The sequence below is a fragment of the Python bivittatus genome, unplaced genomic scaffold (assembly GCF_059951505.1).
Source record: "Python bivittatus isolate LINGU-HERP-01145 unplaced genomic scaffold, Pbiv_v1 ctg000360_np1212, whole genome shotgun sequence".
In the NCBI taxonomy this organism is placed as follows: domain Eukaryota; kingdom Metazoa; phylum Chordata; class Lepidosauria; order Squamata; family Pythonidae; genus Python; species Python bivittatus.
The window spans coordinates 718,317-739,957 of NW_028277069.1; the positions used below are offsets into that span (position 1 = coordinate 718,317).

At 38.5% G+C, this 21,641-nt stretch overlaps 2 protein-coding genes across 2 annotated transcripts; both read left to right on the forward strand.

The window, feature by feature from the left end:
- Window positions 1-2,580: 2,580 nt before the first annotated feature.
- LOC148215392 (vomeronasal type-2 receptor 26-like) lies at window positions 2,581-9,175 on the forward strand. The gene is made up of 5 exons (XM_088143660.1): window positions 2,581-2,777; window positions 3,604-3,895; window positions 4,305-5,130; window positions 6,503-6,691; window positions 8,277-9,175. Exons 1-5 carry the CDS (start codon window positions 2,581-2,583, stop codon window positions 9,173-9,175), a joined length of 2,403 nt encoding a protein of 800 aa, XP_087999786.1.
- A 4,948-nt stretch (window positions 9,176-14,123) lies between these two features.
- Window positions 14,124-20,731, forward strand: LOC148215393 (vomeronasal type-2 receptor 26-like). Its single transcript, XM_088143661.1, has 5 exons — window positions 14,124-14,320; window positions 15,150-15,441; window positions 15,850-16,675; window positions 18,046-18,234; window positions 19,833-20,731. The coding sequence occupies exons 1-5, from the start codon at window positions 14,124-14,126 to the stop codon at window positions 20,729-20,731; spliced, it is 2,403 nt and encodes an 800-aa protein (XP_087999787.1).
- Window positions 20,732-21,641: the final 910 nt, after the last annotated feature.

Sequence of the window (21,641 nt, forward strand, 5' to 3'; positions counted from 1 at the left end):
TATCAAAGAGAATCAATTCACAAAGTGTTTCAGTATCTGAAGTGGAAAAGATAGGCTCTCTTACTGTCAAATTTCAGATAGCCTTTGCAGGGTCCTATATCATGAGTATATCATCTGTCTGCCAGACCTTAAAGGGGACGAAAAAGAGATGTAAATGAATTAGCTGAACAATTAGGTGAGGAACTATCTATTTGTGGCCTAAACTATATCCTTTACGAGTTTTCCCTTTTTTCGCCCATAACTGGGAAACCACAGCATATTTTTTGCTCATCCTTTCAGAGTCATACTTTCAGAGACACTTACTTACCTAAAGAGATCACCAGAATGACCATGGGAGGGTGTGACAACTGCCCCCAGGGCTGGTACATCTCTTTCTGGGTCCTTTCCATTACTGGTTGTGTGCAATGCCAAAAACAGCTCAAGAAACAAGTAAATACTTTCCAAAATGAGGCTCTTTACTCACTGCTCGAAAAGAAAGGATTGAATACAAAAATTATTTTAAGCTGCAAATTAAAACTTGCTCAATGAAAGCAAGCAGTCCATAGAAGTAAAAAGCAGACAGATAAGTCCCTTTTCCGCCTGAGCAGCCTCATGTGAAGTAGCCTTCCAAGCGAGCCGTTCTCCCTCGCACGAATGAGATCAAGGCTTAAGATTTGCAGCTTCGTTGAGGAAAGTGGATTCCGCAGATCAACAAAGATACAAAGCCGAGACAGATAAGTCCCTTTTCCGCCTGAGCAGCCTCACGTGAAGTAGCCTTCCAAGCAAGCCGTTCTCCCTCGCACGAATGAGATCAAGGCTTAAGATTCACAGCTTCGTTGAGGAAAGTGGATTCCACAGATCGACAAAGATACAAAGCCGATGTCTTCTTCCAAAGCTCCCTCCATCCTCTTCTATGGCTTCAGGGCTTATCTTAAGTACTCTTTCCAGGCTGGCCTCCACCCCTCTTCACAGGTGACAACAATTAAGGATACTATTTTGATTTTAATTAACAAAAGTTTCAATAGTTACAAATCAACATACAACTGGGGTTTCTCCACAAGATCTTATCTGGTTACAACCATTTATAGCTTACTAACATCTAAAGCTTGTCTTCTTTCTCCCCGGTGATAAAAACCTCGTTCCCATCACTTCAAAGCGGATTCAAGAAGTTTCTCTATCTACTAATTTAGACAAGGAAACACACATAAAAACAGGTTAGTTCCCACAATCCCGGACCTCCGTCACAGAGGGCAATAAAGCAGTGGGAGAAATACCAAATTCTGACTTCCTGCTGGCTTCTCCATTGAGTGTCCTTGTGGGAAGCTGGCAAGGAGCATTGGCAATTCTGATCACTTGACCGCAGCTGACTGCAGCAGTGAGAATGTTGCAGGGGGAACAAGTTTGCAAATCAACTGGTCTGAAGATCCTTGACATTTCAATTGTATGGGAGTAATGGGCCCTGATTTGGGAGGTACTTTTTATGTTAGCCCACTGCTTCAAAAATTCTTGCCGTATTTTGTACTGTTTCAGCCAAGTGCAGGTTACAAACCGACAGAACATTTAGTGGTATATAGATGAAACCATGCTTGTGTACAAAGGACCAAATTCCTTCTCTAAAATGAGCTGATGAAGTTTTATTACTTTCTGAAAAAAATAGGTCCCTATCATCTTTTTCAAAGAGAATTCAACCAGAAATTTCTGTTACGGTGGAGGGAAAATCCATATTCTCAAAAAGGCTGTCCCCAATTGTATAATCAACAATTGTATTATCAACACATTATTTAAATATTGGATAAATTAAATCCAGATTAGATAGACAGATGTGTGTGTGTGTGTGTGTGTGAGAGAGAGAGAGAGAGAGAGAGAGAGAAAGGGAGAAGAGAGAGAGATAGATCGATAGATCGATAGATCGATAGATCGATAGATCGATAGATCAATAGATCAATATGTTGTTTTTTAATCAATTTATAGATGCTGGAGCAGTAAAGATATGAGTTTCTTATTTTTCCCTTTGGGGATCAATAATTTTCTGCTTCCACTTTCTCTTTTGGCTAGTTTCTAAAGGATTCTCACACGAAGACCACCCAAACTGTACCAAACACTGGATTTTTGACTACATCCCCAACAATTTTACAGGGAGATACTGTTCCCTGATCCTTTGATAAAATTAAACTTTGGTCCTGATTCTCAAATTAGGGCAATTTTGTAGTCTCCATGTTCCCAGTTCTATTTTTCCAGCTATCTTCAAAACAAATTAAACATCAGTCGCTTATTATGTCACCCAAAACAGAGAGAGATGTTGATCACTTATACAAAGAAAAATTGCCAGGTTGCCAATGGTTCAATAATAATTATGTCCCTGATGAATAACTGAAATCACTCCATTATTCTAGTAGGCCAAAAGAGCAAAAGGTCTTTGCAGAAGGGACTAGAAGCTCAAAACAATCTATATAAATATTTCTACAGCCACAGAGAGACAGGAAGGGGGAATGCTGACTCTGTGAAGTTCATTTCCACAAGTTCCCTCCCTCCTGTCTAATCTGCCAAAACATCTATTCAAAAGATAGACCCAGATCTTCTGTCCATAAGCAGAGAGTCACAATGTTGCTCCTTCTGGTGTTCCTGGTGAACAAAAGAGCTACTCTGAGCTGTCCTGCAAGTGATGCCTTCCCTGTCCCTCATGAGTGGTACCAGTCGGGTGACCTTGTCATTGGAGGGATGGTGTCTCACATGATTTATCATTTTTATGAAATTCCATTCAAACAGCATCCTTTTGTAAACCTTTATGATATACCAAAGTAAGGATTTTCCTTTCAATCATCTGACTTTACACACTTCCCAAAGAATTGCTTAGATGATTAGTAGCTGTTTGCATAGAAAATGTAGAGTTGTGTATGAAACAGGAAGAGTTCTTTGTGCTGTGCTAGTTTTCTAATGGTGAGAGAAGAGAGAATTTTCTTTACCTTTTATTATTGGTATTATTATTTATTTGGTGAGATTAAGATTATCAAAAGAAGGATACTTTTGTGAAGGCACTGCCACTCTTCACAAAACATAGATAAATATTGAATCTAGAAAATCTACTGGCATTCAATTTTTACTAAATGGATGGGGAAAGTTTGTGATAGAGTAAAGGTTACCTTAATGTTTCATTCTGTTGCAGCCTATGCTGGACAGAAATCAAAGAGGTTGACTCTGAGGAGTTTAGAACTCATGGCATGTCGCTTCAGAGCTGAAAAGATTTAGAAGAGCAAAATGTATGCGGCTAGAGAGAATCTCACCCTAAATCTGTAATTCTTTCTAATTCAGTAAAGTTCCTAGAACTCCAACTCAAAAGAGAAAAGAGGAAACAGAATACTTTCTGCCATCCCACTCTAGTTTAAAATAAACACTGCAGTTAAAACTTCACAAATTACCATAATATGGCGTGTGATGAGTAAAGTTCTAGAAAAAAATAAAGCAAAATATTATCTGTAAATCATATTTGGACTGATTATAAAATTATGTAATACTTTAATCACAAACAACATTTTCTGTTAGTCTGTTACAAACAATGACCACACTGGAAGAATTTGCAAAGTTTTTTTTTTTCTTTTTTAAAGGGTGTGTTTAATCTATTTGCAGTGTGATTCCAAAATTCTACCAGCACGTCCTTTCCTTGGTATTTGCTGTGCAGGAGATCAACATGAATCCCAAGATCTTACCTAACATCACTCTTGGGTTCCACATCTATGACAGCTACTACAACCCAAGGATGACCTACCGCAGCACTCTGGATCTGCTCTTCAAATCCAAGACATTTGTCCCCAACTACAAATGTGACATTCAGAAAAATCTCATGGCCATCATTGGAGGATTAGGTTCAGATACATCATCTCATATAGCTGAAACTGTAGGTTTCTACAAGGTTCCACAAGTAAGTATGCAGGGGTGCAGGAGAAAAAATGTTGTACCTTGTTGTTATGGCATAGTTAATGAGTATTGGATATTAGGCTTAGATTTCTGTTAAGACTTTCTGCAAGTTTAAGGTAGAGTACTTAACACTCTTTTTTGAAACTACAATGACAATCATAGAAGTGAATGTCCCAGAGTATTGGACCTGATGGAAGATTTGAAAGCAGTATTCCCTGCTCCTATTAAAACAATTTAACTATAATTTGTGTTTGAAATAATTCCAAGAAATTCCATTCTATATTAACATTTTGAAAAAATTCCACCAAAAAAACAACAACAACTTCCTTATATATATTTTACATGAAGACTAGATCAGAAAATGTCAGCTTTGATGTAACAATGCAAGAGAATAATACTCCACTTTCTTTTAGCTGACATATGGCTCATTAGACCAAGAGGAATTTCAGAAGAATAAGCTATCTTCACTTTATTTCATGGTCCCAAATGAGGACCATCAGTACATTGGGATTATCCAACTGCTTCTTCATTTCGGGTGGACATGGATTGGGATTTTTTTTGTCGATAACAACAGTGGAGAACATTTCTTACAGAAAATGCAGCCCTTACTTTCATGGAATGGAATCTGCTCATCGTTCATACAAAGAATTTCAAAACTAGTCCACCTGGAAGACTACACAGAACTTTATAACACAGTCTCAAGAATTTCTATTAATTTGATGAATAGCAAGGCAAATACACTTCTTGTCTATGGAGAATCGGGGACAATCATGTCGCTCAGAGGTGTCACATTTGTAGCAGACCCTGAAAACAAGCAAACTGAATTATTTGGAAAGGTGTGGATCCTAACAACACAGAATGATTTCACACTATCAAGCTTTCAAATCACGTGGGACCTCCAGATGTTCCATGGGGCTATTTCCTTTACAGTTCATTCAAGTGCTGTTGTAGGGTTCAAGGAATTTCTTCAGACCATAAAACCTTATTCAACCTCCAGAGATGGGTTTCTGCAGGATGTTTGGGAACAATCCTTTGATTGTTCATTTCCAAAACCAGAGTTGGAACAAATGCCCAGTGGGCAGTGCACTGGGGAGTGGAAGCTGGAGGATCTTCCTGGGCCCGTGTTTGAAATGGAAATGACTAGCCAAAGCTACAGTGTCTACAACAGTGTTTATGCTGTGGCTCATGCTTTGCATGCTCTACTGTTGTTGGGGTTCAATAAGAAAGAAAGGATGATCAGTAAAAAAACTGACTTTTCAGATCTGCAGGCTTGGCAGGTATTCTCTGCATTGGACACTGCTTTCATTTCAATGAGCAGTTAGCTTGTAGAACTATCCCGTGCACCAATATTTTCTGCCAGTGGAATAAACTTATGTATGAACATTGAGACGCTACTATATAAATCATGGTTTAGATGTCAGTATGATTTATGTAGGAAAACATCATAGGTTGCATAGTAAGAGATGGTTAAAATGAAGTATCACTTTACATAACTAGCACCTTACTTTCCACTGTCCTGTCCATTAATCAGCAATTGTCCAAGAGACCTCTGCTTGGCTGGTGAATGTTTCAGGCTGAGCATTGTGTCTGTATCAGGATTCAAGAGGAATAGACTGACAGGTGTTCCTTTCAGCTGTGGCCTCAACATTTGGAGCCACCCTATTTTTGAAAGAATATCTATCATCTCCCTCCCTTCCTCCCTCCCTGTCTATGAAGGAAAATAAATCATTTCAGATCATTTTCCTTTTGTTTATTGACATTGTTTGATATCTTTCCTGGAAATCATATCAAATTAATACTAGAACAGACCTGTATACTTCTATAGATATATATATATATATATTAATCATTTTTTTTAAGGGACATTGTTTGGTATTTGATACATTAATGGGAAAAATGACTGAATGAAACATAACTATTCTGGTCCCTTCAATTCCCTCTTTCTTTCATTCTGTTTCAAGTAGCTCCATCCATTTCTCCAAGGCATTTCTTTTAACAATTCAGCTGGAGAGAGAGTGTTCCTGAATGAGAAACGTGAAGCAACAGGGGGATTCGATCTTGTCAACTTGATCACTTTTCCAAACAGATCCCTTCAGAGAGTTAGAGTTGGAAAGTTAGATCCCAGTGCTCCAAAAGGGAAAGAATTATTCATTGATGAAGATTTAATTGTATGGCACCCAGCTTTTAACCAGGTATGGGCTCACTGAAGGGACTATATCTTGTCCATTATGATGCCATGAAGATGACTTTGTCTATTATATCATATTGAACACAGTCTTTGCAGAATCTAATTTCTCTTTTTCAAAGAAAAAAATGGCATTTTCCGTACAAAGGTTGTCTAAGATCAAGTGTTTACCAAATTGACAAAATTACATTATAATCAAAAAGCCGGGCTTTCATATTTGGCTTGCAATTCCAAATGAAATCACAGGATATCAATTGTTTACATAGCATTCTCATAACGCACATTTATTACTCGCACTGCCTTTCTTCATGCAGGCCCTTTTGTACCTCCTTGTAACTTCAATATCTTTTTAAGGCATAGTATTAATCCAACTAGATAAAATTCATTGTCTCTTTGGGAAGTGAAGGCTTCTTTGCCCCCATAAAGGAGAAGAATTAGAAACTGTTTTAAACATCTCCCTTTGCAAAATCTTTCATGTGTATGATCAGGTTCTTCCAGTTTCTCTGTGTAATGACCATTGTCCCCCTGGATCCTGGAAGAAAGGGGCTGAAGGAAAAGAATTCTGTTGCTATGACTGTCTTCCCTGCCCAGAAGGGAAGATCTCAGATCAAAATGGTAGGTGAGACATTCCACCAATTTTTCATTCTACAGACTTAAGCAAACTGTAATATGCTATTTTAGAATGCATGTAATTAGTAATTGTACTTATACTTCAGGGTGAATATTCAATTCTATACCTGTGGATCACAACCTGTTGTTCAGGAGTCACAGTTCACCCATACGATTCCTGCAGGTAGTGTTTCCTTTACAGGCACAAAATATATATAAGCATTTAACCATAGATCTTATATGATCACTTTTTGTGAGATGGACGTTATCTAAATTAGAAATATAAATAAATAAAATAAATAAATAAATTACATGATCCATATCTAATTATTTATTTTCCACCTTTTCAACCTCGGGTGCATTTGGTGTTCTTTTGCTAAGATGGTTCACTCACTGAACAAAATATCATGAATTTTTGCAAACTCAAGATATACTAAGCATTTTTTTTAAAAAAAGTATATTGCTACCCCCTCCCTTATGATCTTATCCTCATAACTTTTGATGACAACATACTAATCATAAGTCCAGATAAAGAATGACCTAATAAATATTTGAATGGGAGATAACCAACTTGTTAATATTTGTAGAGTAAGATGGGAATTAAAGAAAAAGTGTGCTGGAAAAAGACAAGGGCAAGGTAGTATCTTGGAGAAGGAGAAGGAGAAGGAGGAGGAGAAGGAGAAGGAGAAGGAGAAGAAGAAGAAGAAGAAGAAGAAGAAGAAGAAGAAGAAGAAGAAGAAGAAGAAGAAGAAGAAGAAGAAGAAGAGGAGGAGGAGGAGGAGGAGGAGGAGGAGGAGGAGGAGGAGGAGGAAGAAGAAGAGGAAGAAGAGGAAGAAGAGGAAGAAGAGGAAGAAGAGGAAGAAGAAGAAGAAATCATTAATATTTATTGGCATTGGCATAATTCCAAAACTTTTTTTATCTTTCTTTTCTGCCCAAATGAAAGTATATTTCAACAACCTCAACTCTCCTATTTTAAAGATTGTATAGAACTAAGGAGAATCAAGTTGAATTTCTAATTAAGATGTAAATCAAGTAATGTTCTACACACAGAACACAGAAACATAACAACATTCAGGATAAAGTATAGGGAACAGACTAATATATTTCTCTTATCTTTGTAGAATAATTTTAAGTAAAAATTTTGCTCTTTTGCCCCCCCCCCCCGTTTTCCAAATAAAAATACTGCTCTTTCCTTAGCTTACTCCCTATTTAGGAAGGAGGAAACCTTCAAGAGTTTGAATGAATTAGCTTGGTTTCCACCTCAGATTCAGTCCTAAAGTCTAGTATCCAACATCACAGTTTTCTTCTCCATCTTTTGGAAAAATGGGAAAAGTCCCAACTATCTTTATTGCAACTAAGTGAAAATTTTTAGAAAGGATTGCATTTCATAGAATAATTTCCCATTCCACTGTACTTTGTTTTATGCCAATCGTAAATGATACAATTGAGGAAAAAGTGTATTTTCACCTAAAAATGCTCAAACTTTCAAAAAGCAAAAATCTCAGGAACAATAACAGCTGGCACTCACTCAAAAAGTGATTTTCCAAAATGTGGAATGCATAGATGACAAATTCCTTGACTTTTCTTTCAGATATGGATGACTGCTTTGAATGTCCAGAAGATCATTATCCAAATAAAGAAAAGAAACAATGTGTCCTGAAACCAGTGGTCTTTCTAACTTTTAAAGAAATTTTAGGAATTGGTTTGGCCTCCACTGATCTTTGTTTCATCTTCTTGACCTCTTGGGTACTTGGAACTTTTATTAAGCACAGGGATACTCCCATTGTTAAAGCCAACAACCGGGCCCTCACCTACACCCTCCTTGTCTCTCTTCTGCTCTGTTTCCTCTCCTCTTTCTTCTTCCTCAGCCAACCTGGCAAAGTGACCTGCCTTCTGCGACAATCCACTTTTGGCATCACCTTCTCAGTGGCCATTTCTAGTGTCCTGGCCAAAACCATCACTGTGGTAGTGGCTTTCATGGCCACAAAACCAGGATCTCCGATGAGGAAATGGGTGGGGAAAAGATTGGCCTTTTCTACTGTCCTTTCCTGCTCTCTCATCCAAGTATGTATTTGTGCTCTTTGGTTGTCAACAGCTCCCCCATTCCCTGAGTTAGACATGCACTCAGAAGCCAAAGAAATGATTTTGCAATGCAATGAGGGGTCATCCTCCTTCTTCTACTGCGTCTTGGGCTACATGGGGATCTTGGCCCTCGCCAGCTTTATTGTGGCCTTTCTTGCCCGTAAATTGCCTGACAGCTTTAATGAAGCCAAGTTCATCACCTTCAGCATGTTGGCCTTCTGCAGTGTGTGGGTCTCCTTTTTTCCAGCCTATCTGAGCACGAAAGGAAAGGCCATGGAAGCCGTGGAGGTCTTCTCCATCCTGTCCTCCAGCGCTGCATTAGTGGGATGCATATTTTTGCCAAAATGCTACATCATTGTTTTCAGGCCTGAGCTCAACCACAGGGAGCAACTAATAAAGAGAAATTAGAATATCACGTGATCTTTCTCGTTCTCACAAAAAAGAAAGAAAAAGAAAAAGAAAAAAAAAGAAAAGGAAAAGGAAAAGGAAAAGGAAAAGGAAAAGGAAAAGGAAAAGGAAAAGGAAAAGGAAAAGGAAAAGGAAAAGGAAAAGACTGCTGCCTACAGCAAACATATAGAAGTTGCTATTTCTGTCAAGGATTATTTATGGGGGATTAGAATGATTATTTTTAAGGTTCATTAAGAATGCCCATTCCCAAAATGTGCTCATACTGCTGCATGTTCAACCATTCTCCGAGATTCTTTCATGTAACCTTTTCTGCCTTTCAACACACCAAGCTGGTAGGATTTTGAGAATCTAGCTTTCTTGGTTACTGTTAGGAGATTTGATATATTCACTCAAAGGATGTCCAAAGTTTGCAGCTGCCACTGTCATGCTTTTATACTTTCAGTTAATAATCACTATATTAATAAATTAACTCAACTTTTTATGGACATATATTTAGCACAGTATCCTAGGGGATCAGTTTTGGATTGGTTAGGGTTCTTCTTCCTGATGTTGGTGTCACTTGGCACCACTACATCTATCACCACTGCTCTGTACTTGTCCCAGTTTACTACCACAATATCTGATTGATGGGCCAGTATCTGCCTCTTTGTCTGGATCTGGAAGTCCCACAGGATCTTAGCCTTGTTATTCTCCATGACCTTCTGTGGAATCTCCCCTCTGGACTTGGGAGGGTTAGCCCATACACTGTGCAGGTGTTCCTGTACACAATGCCAGCTACTTGGTTGTGCTGTTCAGTATATGCTGTTCCTACCTGCATCTTACACCTTGCCACTCTGTGTTGGACGGTCTCTGACCCCTCTCAGCACAGTCTGCACATTGGGTCCTTTCCAGTGTGGTAGAACTTTTCTTATATGGATCTGGTGCTTAGTGGCTTTTCTTGTGCTGCTATGATCAGTGCCTCAGTGCTGTCTTTTAGTCCGGCCCTTTCCAGCCACTGGTTGAATTAGTCCAACCACCTCACCTATCTTTTGAAGGTACATCCTATGGCACTTCCTCTGCTTGAACTTCCTCATATGTCTGCTGCTGCCTCAGGCATTCTCTCAGTTGCTCATCTTTGGGTGTCATCACACTGATGTACTCCTGGATGCTCTGGGTTTCATCCAGAACAGTTGTTTTGATTGAGATATGTGTGTGTGTGTGTGTGTGTATACACACACACACACGCACAGAAACCCCCCCCCCACACACACAAACACATACATACACCTCCAGATATAGGTTTCTCTAGATGGGAGGTAGCACAGAATTTTTCCATGGAATAGTGGAAAAGACGATCTAAACAGGTATAGGGTTTTGTCTGTTGCTGTTCAGAAGAACAACCCTGAAAGTCAAAAGAACAGAAGGAGCTCAATGTTGCTGTGATGGGCAAGTGATGAAAGATTGAGTTGGAAAATGGGCTGCTATCCCTATGCCAGCCAGTGTGCATGTGCCCCCAGAGATTCAAGATGAAGGGAAAGGAGAAACTCACCCAGATGCAAAATTTTACTTCCATGAAGACAGGAAAATACAGGCCCTTCTTGTGGACACTGCTGGTAAAGAAATGTTTACGTCACACCAATGCAAGGCCAGCTCCGTGCCTGGAATCATTTCTTGTTTTAGGCTTCAAGAATCAGAATGACCTAAAAAAAAAGTAGATAAAACCTGAATAGAATCTGATTACAATCCAAATCATTGCATTCAGGCTGTGATATCTTACAACTGGGATTAAAATATTCTAAGCACAATACGACCACCAGAGGAGGAAAAAAAGTTATTTATTGCACCTATTCATCTTTTTCTTGTCATTAGAAAGTATAATGTTTAAAATAGTTTTATCTATCATGCTCAAGCTATGTGGGAAAATCTTCAGGTAGGCTCAGTTATGTATTTATGTATGTATGTATGTATGTATGTATGTATGTATGTATGTATGTATGTATGTATTTGGTTTAGCCAATAAAAGGTGGATCAGAAAGACCGAGATTTAAATTCATGTTCAGTTGTGGGAGCTCTTTGCACAATTTTGGGAAGGCCACTAGCTCATAAATTTAAGCTAAGTCAAAGAGTATTTTCTGTGGGAAGAAAATGAAGGCAAGATTGTTATATATGTCTGATGCTGACTGGTGTATCCACAATTGCTATTTCCCTCTTCTTCATCACAACCTGGATACTTGGAACTTCTATGAAGCACAGGAATACTCCTGTTGACACAGCCAACAATGGGGTGTGTCCACCCCTACACTCTCCTTGTCTCTCTTCTGCTCTGTTTTCTTTCTTCCTCCTTATTTCGAGGCCCACCTGGGGAAATGACCTGCCTTCTACAACAACCAACTTTTGGCATCTCCTTCTCAGTGGTCTGTTTGTTGTGTGTTAGCCAAAAGCATTGCTGTGGTTCTTGTTTTCATGGCGAAGAAACCTGGTTCTAGAATGAGGACATGGTTGGGAAAAACACTGGCCCTTTCCATTGTCCTTTCCTCCTCTCTCCTTGAAACAAGCATTTGTACAGTGTGCTTGTCAACTTATCCCCCATTACCTGAAGTAGACATGCACGCAGTAAATGAAGAAATTATTTTACAGTGCAAAGTTTGGTTAGCCTCCGTCTTCTTCTGCAACATGGATTAAATGGGCCTCTTGGGCATCAACAGGTTTGTTCTGGTTTTCCTTGCTGGTAAATTACCTGACAGCTTTCATGAAGCCAAGTTCATTATCTTCAGCATGTTGGCCTCTTTTCAGTGTATGGGTATCCTTTGTGCCAACCTGTCTCAGTTCAAGAGGAAAAATCATGGTTGCCATGGGAATAGTCTGCATCCTGTGCTCCAGTGTTGTCTTACCTGGATGCATCTTCCAGTCAAAAGAAAGTGACAACCTCTACTTGAGATGGAGTTAAGGATGGTATCTTTCATCTGATGTGATTCCCTTTTCCTAGAGTGTGACTTGTTCTACATACAAACATCCCTAATAAAAGTTTGAATGCTGGGCATAACCAGTGGCTCTGTATCCCATTCTTGTGCAGCGTTGATCAGAATTTAGTCCAATGTAAATATTAATGTAATGAAGTCAAATTTCTTTTTTCTCATGCAACATCTTAATTTAGTAGAATATCATCTGAGGCTAAGTACAGCTGTACCCCCAAAAGCACTGTACAGGGAGCCCAAGTCTTGATACTTCTTATGGGCATTGGACTTTTGGGCATGCCAATCTTAATGCTGTGGCTGCATGTGTTGAGGCACCCTAAGTGCAATGAGCAGTTTTGGGGTTCTTGGTTATTTAAATTTTTTTACCCTCCCAGAGTTGCTTGAAACAAATCTTTCTAAGGTATCCTCAAGAGAAGGCAAATAAGTTAGGCCTGTCACCAGAAATTTCTTTTCTGGTCAATTCTTAACATGTATATGATTTGATTGATTGATTGATTGATTGATTGATTGATTGATTGATTGATGGATTGATCAACTGGTGATTTGCCATCAAGCCATTTTCAAATCAGCCACCACATAGATATATTTTCTCCATGATGATGTATCCCTAACCTCTTCCTTCAGGTCTCTCAATGGTGCATTCATTGCCACTGTAACAGTCCATCCACCTTGCTGCTGCTCCTCCTCTTTTTCTCTTTTCTCCCCCATTTCCCAGAATTAGAGCCTTTTCCAGAGAGATGAGTTTTCACATAAGGTGTCCAAATTAGGACAATTTGAGCCTGGTCGTTTGTGCTTCGAGTAATAACTCTGAGTTGCTTTATTTGATGATTCATTGGTTTCTTTTCTTGGCTGTCCACAGTATTCTCAGGAATCTTCCCCAACACCCAAGTTCAAAGGACTCAATACTCTTCCTCTCCTGCTTCTTTAAAGTCCAACTATCACTTCCATAGAGTGTCATAGGGAATACCATGGCTTGCCTGATTCTCATCTTTGTACTTATAGACATATTACAGCATTTGAATATCTTTTCCAAGGACTTCATGGCTGCTCTATCAAGCGCTAGTCTACAGCATCTTTCTTAACTGCTTTTTCCTTTAACATTGAAGGTTGAAACTAAAAGCCAGAAGCTATCCATTAAATTCATTTCAATGAACCAGTCAAGGAAACCTGGGTGTTTTCCTTGTCACTGTAGGATCTCTCAAACTCCCATTTATGTATGTATGTATGTATGCATGTATGTATTTAGTTGCCAATCTCGCACAAACTGACTCTTAATCATGCTGATGGAACCCTAAACTTAAAGATATACAGACAGACTGTATATAGAAAGAGATTTATTTATTTTTTATCAATTTACAGATGTTGGAGAAGCATATATATATATATATTTCTTATTTTTCCTTCTGGGAATCAATAATTTTCTATTTCAACTTTCTCTTTTAGCTAGTTTCTAAAGGATTCACAAACCAAGACCAGCCAATCTGTACCAACCTGTGGATGTTTCACCACATCCCCAAACATTTTACAGGGAGATACTGTTCCCTGATCCTTTGATAAAATTAAACTTTGGTCATGATTTCTCAAATTACGGCCATTTTGTAGTCTCCATGTTCCTAATTCTATGTTTCCAGGTATTTCCAAAACAAATTAAACATCAGTCACTTATTATGCCTCCCAAAATAGAGAGAGATGTTGATCACTTATATGAAGAAAAATTGCCAGGTGGCCAATGGTTCAATCATAATTATGTCCCTGATGAATGAATGAAATCACTCTATTATTCTAGTAGGCCAAAACAGCAAAAGGTCTGTTCAGAAGGGAATAGGAAGTCAAAAACAATCTATATAAACATTTCTAGAGCCACAGAGAGGCGGGAAGGGGAATTTTGACCCTGTGAGGTTCATTTTCACAAATTCTCTCCCTCCTGTCTCATCTGCCAGATCCTGCCTTTGAATGATAGACCCAGATCTTGTCTCCATAAGCAGAGAGCCATGATGTGGCTGCTCCTGGTGTTCCTGGTGAACAAAAGAGCTACTCTGAGCTGTCCTGCAAGTGATGCCTTCCCTGTCCCTCATGAGTGGTACCAGCCAGCTGACCTTGTCATTGGTGGGATGGTGTCTCAGCTGGTTTACCATTTTTATGAAATTCCATTCAAACAGCATCCTTTCCTAAACTTTTATGATTCACCAATGTAAGGAACTTTCTTTGAATCATCTGACCTTACCCCCCCCCCCCAAAGAATTGCTTATATAATTAATAGCTCTTTGCATAGAAAATGTAGAGTTGTGTATGAAACGGTAAGAGTTCTTTGCATTTTGAAAGTTTTCTAATGGTGAGAGAAGACGGAATTTTCTTTATGTTTCATTACTGGATTTCTTGTAAGAAAGTACATTTGGGAAAATATGATTATCAGAAGAAGAGTGCTAAGTCTACACTACTCTTCTTTATAAAACATAAATAAAGATGAGAGTTTAGCTAAATCTATTGGCATACTATTTTTACAAAACAGATAGGGAAAGTTGGTGATAGAGTAAAGGTACTTTATCATTTATATCTGTTGCAGCTTATACTGGACACAAATCACAGAGGTTGACTCTGAGGAGCTTAGAATGAGGAATACTGGTGGGATGTTCCTTCAGAACTGAAAAGATGGAGAGGAGTAAAATGTATGGGGCTAGAGAGAATCTCACCCTAATTCTGAAATTCTTTTGAATTCAGTGAAGTGGCTAGAAATCTAAATGAAAGGAGAAAAGAGAAAACAGATTACTTGCTGCCATCCCAGTCTACATTAAAATGAACACTGCTAATAAAACTTTAGAAATTAGCATAATATGCCCTGTGGTGAGTAACTTTCTAGAAAAATGTGAAAGAAAATAGTATGTGCAAAATATATATGGTCTGTTTGCACAATTATATTTGAACCAGAGATAAAGATTTCTGTTGGTCTGTAACAAAGAATGACTACACTGGATGCATTAGCAAAATTATTTTTGTAAAGTGAGTGCTTAATGTATTTACAGAGTGATCCCAAAATTTTACCAGCACGTCCTTGCCTTGGTATTTGCTGTGCAGGAGATCAACATGAACCCCAAGATCTTACCTAACATCACTCTTGGGTTCCACATCTATGACAGCTACTACAACCCAAGGATGACCTACCGCAGCACTCTGGATCTGCTCTTCAAATCCAAGACATTTGTCCCCAACTACAAATGTGACATTCAGAAAAATCTCATGGCCATCATTGGAGGATTAGGTTCAGATACATCATCTCATATAGCTGAAACTGTAGGTTTCTACAAGGTTCCACAAGTAAGTATGCAGGGGTGCAGGAGAAAAAATGTTGTACCTTGTTGTTATGGCATAGTTAATGAGTATTGGATATTAGGCTTAGATTTCTGTTAAGACTTTCTGCAAGTTTAAGGTAGAGTACTTAACACTCTTTTTGAAACTACAATGACAATCATAGAAGTGAATGTCCCAGAGTATTGGACCTGATGGAAGATTTGAAAGCAGTATTCCCTGCTCCTATTAAAACAATTTAACTATAATTTGTGTTTGAAATAATTCCAAGAAATTCCATTCTATATTAACATTTTGAAAAAATTCCACCAAAAAAACAACAACAACTTCCTTATATATATTTTACATGAAGACTAGATCAGAAAATGTCAGCTTTGATGTAACAATGCAAGAGAATAATACTCCACTTTCTTTTAGCTGACATATGGCTCATTAGACCAAGAGGAATTTCAGAAGAATAAGCTATCTTCACTTTATTTCATGGTCCCAAATGAGGACCATCAGTACATTGGGATTATCCAACTGCTTCTTCATTTCGGGTGGACATGGATTGGGATTTTTTTTGTCGATAACAACAGTGGAGAACATTTCTTACAGAAAATGCAGCCCTTACTTTCATGGAATGGAATCTGCTCATCGTTCATACAAAGAATTTCAAAACTAGTCCACCTGGAAGACTACACAGAACTTTATAACACAGTCTCAAGAATTTCTATTAATTTGATGAATAGCAAGGCAAATACACTTCTTGTCTATGGAGAATCGGGGACAATCATGTCGCTCAGAGGTGTCACATTTGTAGCAGACCCTGAAAACAAGCAAACTGAATTATTTGGAAAGGTGTGGATCCTAACAACACAGAATGATTTCACACTATCAAGCTTTCAAATCACGTGGGACCTCCAGATGTTCCATGGGGCTATTTCCTTTACAGTTCATTCAAGTGCTGTTGTAGGGTTCAAGGAATTTCTTCAGACCATAAAACCTTATTCAACCTCCAGAGATGGGTTTCTGCAGGATGTTTGGGAACAATCCTTTGATTGTTCATTTCCAAAACCAGAGTTGGAACAAATGCCCAGTGGGCAGTGCACTGGGGAGTGGAAGCTGGAGGATCTTCCTGGGCCCGTGTTTGAAATGGAAATGACTAGCCAAAGCTACAGTGTCTACAACAGTGTTTATGCTGTGGCTCATGCTTTGCATGCTCTACTGTTGTTGGGGTTCAATAAGAAAGAAAGGATGATCAGTAAAAACTGACTTTTCAGATCTGCAGGCTTGGCAGGTATTCTCTGCATTGGACACTGCTTTCATTTCAATGAGCAGTTAGCTTGTAGAACTATCCCGTGCACCAATATTTTCTGCCAGTGGAATAAACTTATGTATGAACATTGAGACGCTACTATATAAATCATGGTTTAGATGTCAGTATGATTTATGTAGGAAAACATCATAGGTTGCATAGTAAGAGATGGTTAAAATGAAGTATCACTTTACATAACTAGCACCTTACTTTCCACTGTCCTGTCCATTAATCAGCAATTGTCCAAGAGACCTCTGCTTGGCTGGTGAATGTTTCAGGCTGAGCATTGTGTCTGTATCAGGATTCAAGAGGAATAGACTGACAGGTGTTCCTTTCAGCTGTGGCCTCAACATTTGGAGCCACCCTATTTTTGAAAGAATATCTATCATCTCCCTCCCTTCCTCCCTCCCTGTCTATGAAGGAAAATAAATCATTTCAGATCATTTTCCTTTTGTTTATTGACATTGTTTGATATCTTTCCTGGAAATCATATCAAATTAATACTAGAACAGACCTGTATACTTCTATAGATATATATATATATATATTAATCATTTTTTTTAAGGGACATTGTTTGGTATTTGATACATTAATGGGAAAAATGACTGAATGAAACATAACTATTCTGGTCCCTTCAATTCCCTCTTTCTTTCATTCTGTTTCAAGTAGCTCCATCCATTTCTCCAAGGCATTTCTTTTAACAATTCAGCTGGAGAGAGAGTGTTCCTGAATGAGAAACGTGAAGCAACAGGGGGATTCGATCTTGTCAACTTGATCACTTTTCCAAACAGATCCCTTCAGAGAGTTAGAGTTGGAAAGTTAGATCCCAGTGCTCCAAAAGGGAAAGAATTATTCATTGATGAAGATTTAATTGTATGGCACCCAGCTTTTAACCAGGTATGGGCTCACTGACGGGACTATATCTTGTCCATTATGATGCCATGAAGATGACTTTGTCTATTATATCGTATTGAACACAGTCTTTGCAGAATCTATTTTCTCTTTTTCAAAGAAAAAAATGGCATTTTCCGTACAAAGGTTATCTAAGATCAAGTGTTTACCAAATTGACAAAATTACATTATAATCAAAAAGCCGGGCTTTCATATTTGGCTTGCAATTCCAAATGAAATCACAGAATATCAATTGTTTACATAGCATTCTCATAACGCACATTTATTACTCGCACTGCCTTTCTTCATGCAGGCCTTTTTGCACCTCCTTGTACCTTCAATATCTTTTTAAGGCATAGTATTAATCCAACTAGATAAAATTCATTGTCTCTTTGGGAAGTGAAGGCTTCTTTGCCCCCATAAAGGAGAAGAATTAGAAACTGTTTTAAACATCTCCCTTTGCAAAATCTTTCATGTGTATGACCAGGTTCTTCCAGTTTCTCTGTGTAATGACCATTGTCCCCCTGGATCCTGGAAGAAAGGGGCTGAAGGAAAAGAATTCTGTTGCTATGACTGTCTTCCCTGCCCAGAAGGGAAGATCTCAGATCAAAATGGTAGGTGAGACATTCCACCAATTTTTCATTCTACAGACTTAAGCAAACTGTAATACGCTATTTTAGGATGCATGTAATTAGTAATTGTACTTATACTTCAGGGTGAATATTCAATTCTATACCTGTGGATCACAACCTGTTGTTCAGGAGTCACAGTTCACCGATACGATTCCTGCAGGTAGTGTTTCCTTTACAGGCACAAAATATATATAAGCATTGAACCATAGATCTTATATGATCACTTTTTGTGAGATGGACGTTATCTAAATTAGAAATATAAATAAATAAAATAAATAAATAAATTACATGATCCATATCTAATTATTTATTTTCCACCTTTTCAACCTCGGGTGCATTTGGTGTTCTTTCCCTAAGATGGTTCACTCACTGAACAAAATATCGTGAATTTTTGCAAACTCAGGATATACTAAGCAGTTAAAAAAAAAAAGTATATATTTGCCTCCTCCCTTATGATCTTATCCTCATAACTTTTGATGACAACATACTAATCATAAGTCCAGATAAAGAATGACCTAATAAATATTTGAATGGGAGATAACCAACTTGTTAATATTTGTAGAGTAAGATGGGAATTAAAGAAAAAGTGTGCTGGAAAAAGACAAGGGCAAGGTAGTATCTTGGAGAAGGAGAAGGAGAAGGAGAAGGAGAAGGAGGAGGAGAAGGAGAAGGAGAAGGAGAAGGAGAAGGAGAAGAAGAAGAAGAAGAAGAAGAAGAAGAAGAAGAAGAAGAAGAAGAAGAAGAAGAAGAAGAAGAAGAAGAGGAGGAGGAGGAGGAGGAGGAGGAGGAGGAGGAGGAGGAGGAAGAAGAAGAGGAAGAAGAGGAAGAAGAGGAAGAAGAGGAAGAAGAGGAAGAAGAAGAAGAAATCATTAATATTTATTGGCATTGGCATAATTCCAAAACTTTTTTTATCTTTCTTTTCTGCCCAAATGAAAGTATATTTCAACAACCTCAACTCTCCTATTTTAAAGATTGTATAGAACTATGAAGAATCAAGTTGAATTTCTAATTAAGATGTAAATCAAGTAATGTTCTACACACAGAACACAGAAACATAACAAAATTCAGGATAAAGTATAGGGAACAGACTAATATATTTCTCTTATCTTTGTAGAAAAATTTTAAGTAAAAATTTTGCTCTTTTGACCCCCCCCTTTTCAAAATAAAAATACTGCTCTTTCCTTAGTTTACTCCCTATTTAGGAAGGAGGAAACCTTCAAGAGTTTGAATGAATTAGCTTGGTTTCCACCTCAGATTCAGTCCTAAAGTCTTGTATCCAACATCACAGTTTTCTTCTCCATCTTTTGGAAAAATGGGAAAAGTCCAAACTATCTTTAATGTAACTAAGTGGAAATTTTTAGAAAGGATTGCATTTCATAGAATAATTTCCCATTCCACTGTACTTTGTTTTATGCCAATCGTAAATGATACAATTGAGGAAAAAGTGTATTTTCACCTAAAAATGCTCAAACTTTCAAAAAGCAAAAATCTCAGGAACAATAACAGCTGGCACTCACTCAAAAAGTGATTTTCCAAAATGTGGAATGCATAGATGACAAATTCCTTGACTTTTCTTTCAGATATGGATGACTGCTTTGAATGTCCAGAAGATCATTATCCAAACAAAGAAAAGAAACAATGTGTCCTGAAACCAGTGGTCTTTCTAACTTTTAAAGAAATTTTAGGAATTGGTTTGGCCTCCACTGATCTTTGTTTCACCTTCCTGACCTCTTGGGTACTTGGAACTTTTATTAAGGTCAGGGATACTCCCATTGTTAAAGCCAACAACCGGGCCCTCACCTACACGCTCCTTGTCTCTCTTCTGCTCTGTTTCCTCTCTTCGTTCTTCTTCCTCAGCCAACCTGGCATAGTGACCTGCCTTCTTCGACAATCCACTTTTGGCATCACCTTCTCAGTGGCCATTTCTAGTGTCCTGGCCAAAACCATCACTGTGGTAGTGGCTTTCATGGCCACAAAACCAGGATCTCCGATGAGGAAATGGGTGGGGAAAAGATTGGCCTTTTCTACTGTCCTTTCCTGCTCTCTCATCCAAGTATGTATTTGTGCTCTTTGGTTGTCAACAGCTCCCCCATTCCCTGAGTTAGACATGCACTCAGAAGCCAAAGAAATGATTTTGCAATGCAATGAGGGGTCATCCTCCTTCTTCTACTGCGTCTTGGGCTACATGGGGATCTTGGCCCTCGCCAGCTTTATTGTGGCCTTTCTTGCCCGTAAATTGCCTGACATCTTTAATGAAGCCAAGTTCATCACCTTCAGCATGTTGGCCTTCTGCAGTGTGTGGGTCTCCTTTTTTCCAGCCTATCTGAGCACGAAAGGAAAGGCCATGGTAGCCGTGGAGGTCTTCTCCATCCTGTCCTCCAGCGCTGCATTAGTGGGATGCATATTTTTGCCAAAATGCTACATCATTGTTTTCAGGCCTGAGCTCAACCACAGGGAGCAACTAATAAAGAGAAATTAGAATATCACGTGATCTTTCTCGTTCTCACAAAAAAGAAAGAAAAAGAAAAAGAAAAAAAAAGAAAAGGAAAAGAAAAAGAAAAAAAAAAGGAAATGGAAAAGGAAAGGGAAAAGGAAAAGGAAAAAGAAAAGGAAAAGGAAAAGGAAAAGGAAAAGGAAAAGGAAAAGGAAAAGGAAAAGGAAAAGGAAAAGACTGCTGCCTACAGCAAACATATAGAAGTTGCTATTTCTGTCAAGGATTATTTATGGGGGATTAGAATGATTATTTTTAAGGTTCATTAAGAATGCCCATTCCCAAAATGTGCTCATACTGCTGCATGTTCAACCATTCTCCAAGATTCTTTCATGTAACCTTTTCTGCCTTTCAACACACCAAGCTGGTAGGATTTTGAGAATCTAGCTTTCTTGGTTACTGTTAGGAGATTTGATATATTCACTCAAAGGATGTCCAAAGTTTGCAGCTGCCACTGTCATGCTTTTATACTTTCAGTTAATAATCACTATATTAATAAATTAACTCAACTTTTTATGGACATATATTTAGCACAGTATCCTAGGGGATCAGTTTTGGATTGGTTAGGGTTCTTCTTCCTGATGTTGGTGTCACTTGGCACCACTACATCTATCACCACTGCTCTGTACTTGTCCCAGTTTACTACCACAATATCTGATTGATGGGCCAGTATCTGCCTCTTTGTCTGGATCTGGAAGTCCCACAGGATCTTAGCCTTGTTATTCTCCATGACCTTCTGTGGAATCTCCCCTCTGGACTTGGGAGGGTTAGCCCATACACTGTGCAGGTGTTCCTGTACACAATGCCAGCTACTTGGTTGTGCTGTTCAGTATATGCTGTTCCTACCTGCATCTTACACCTTGCCACTCTGTGTTGGATGGTCTCTGACCGCTCTCAG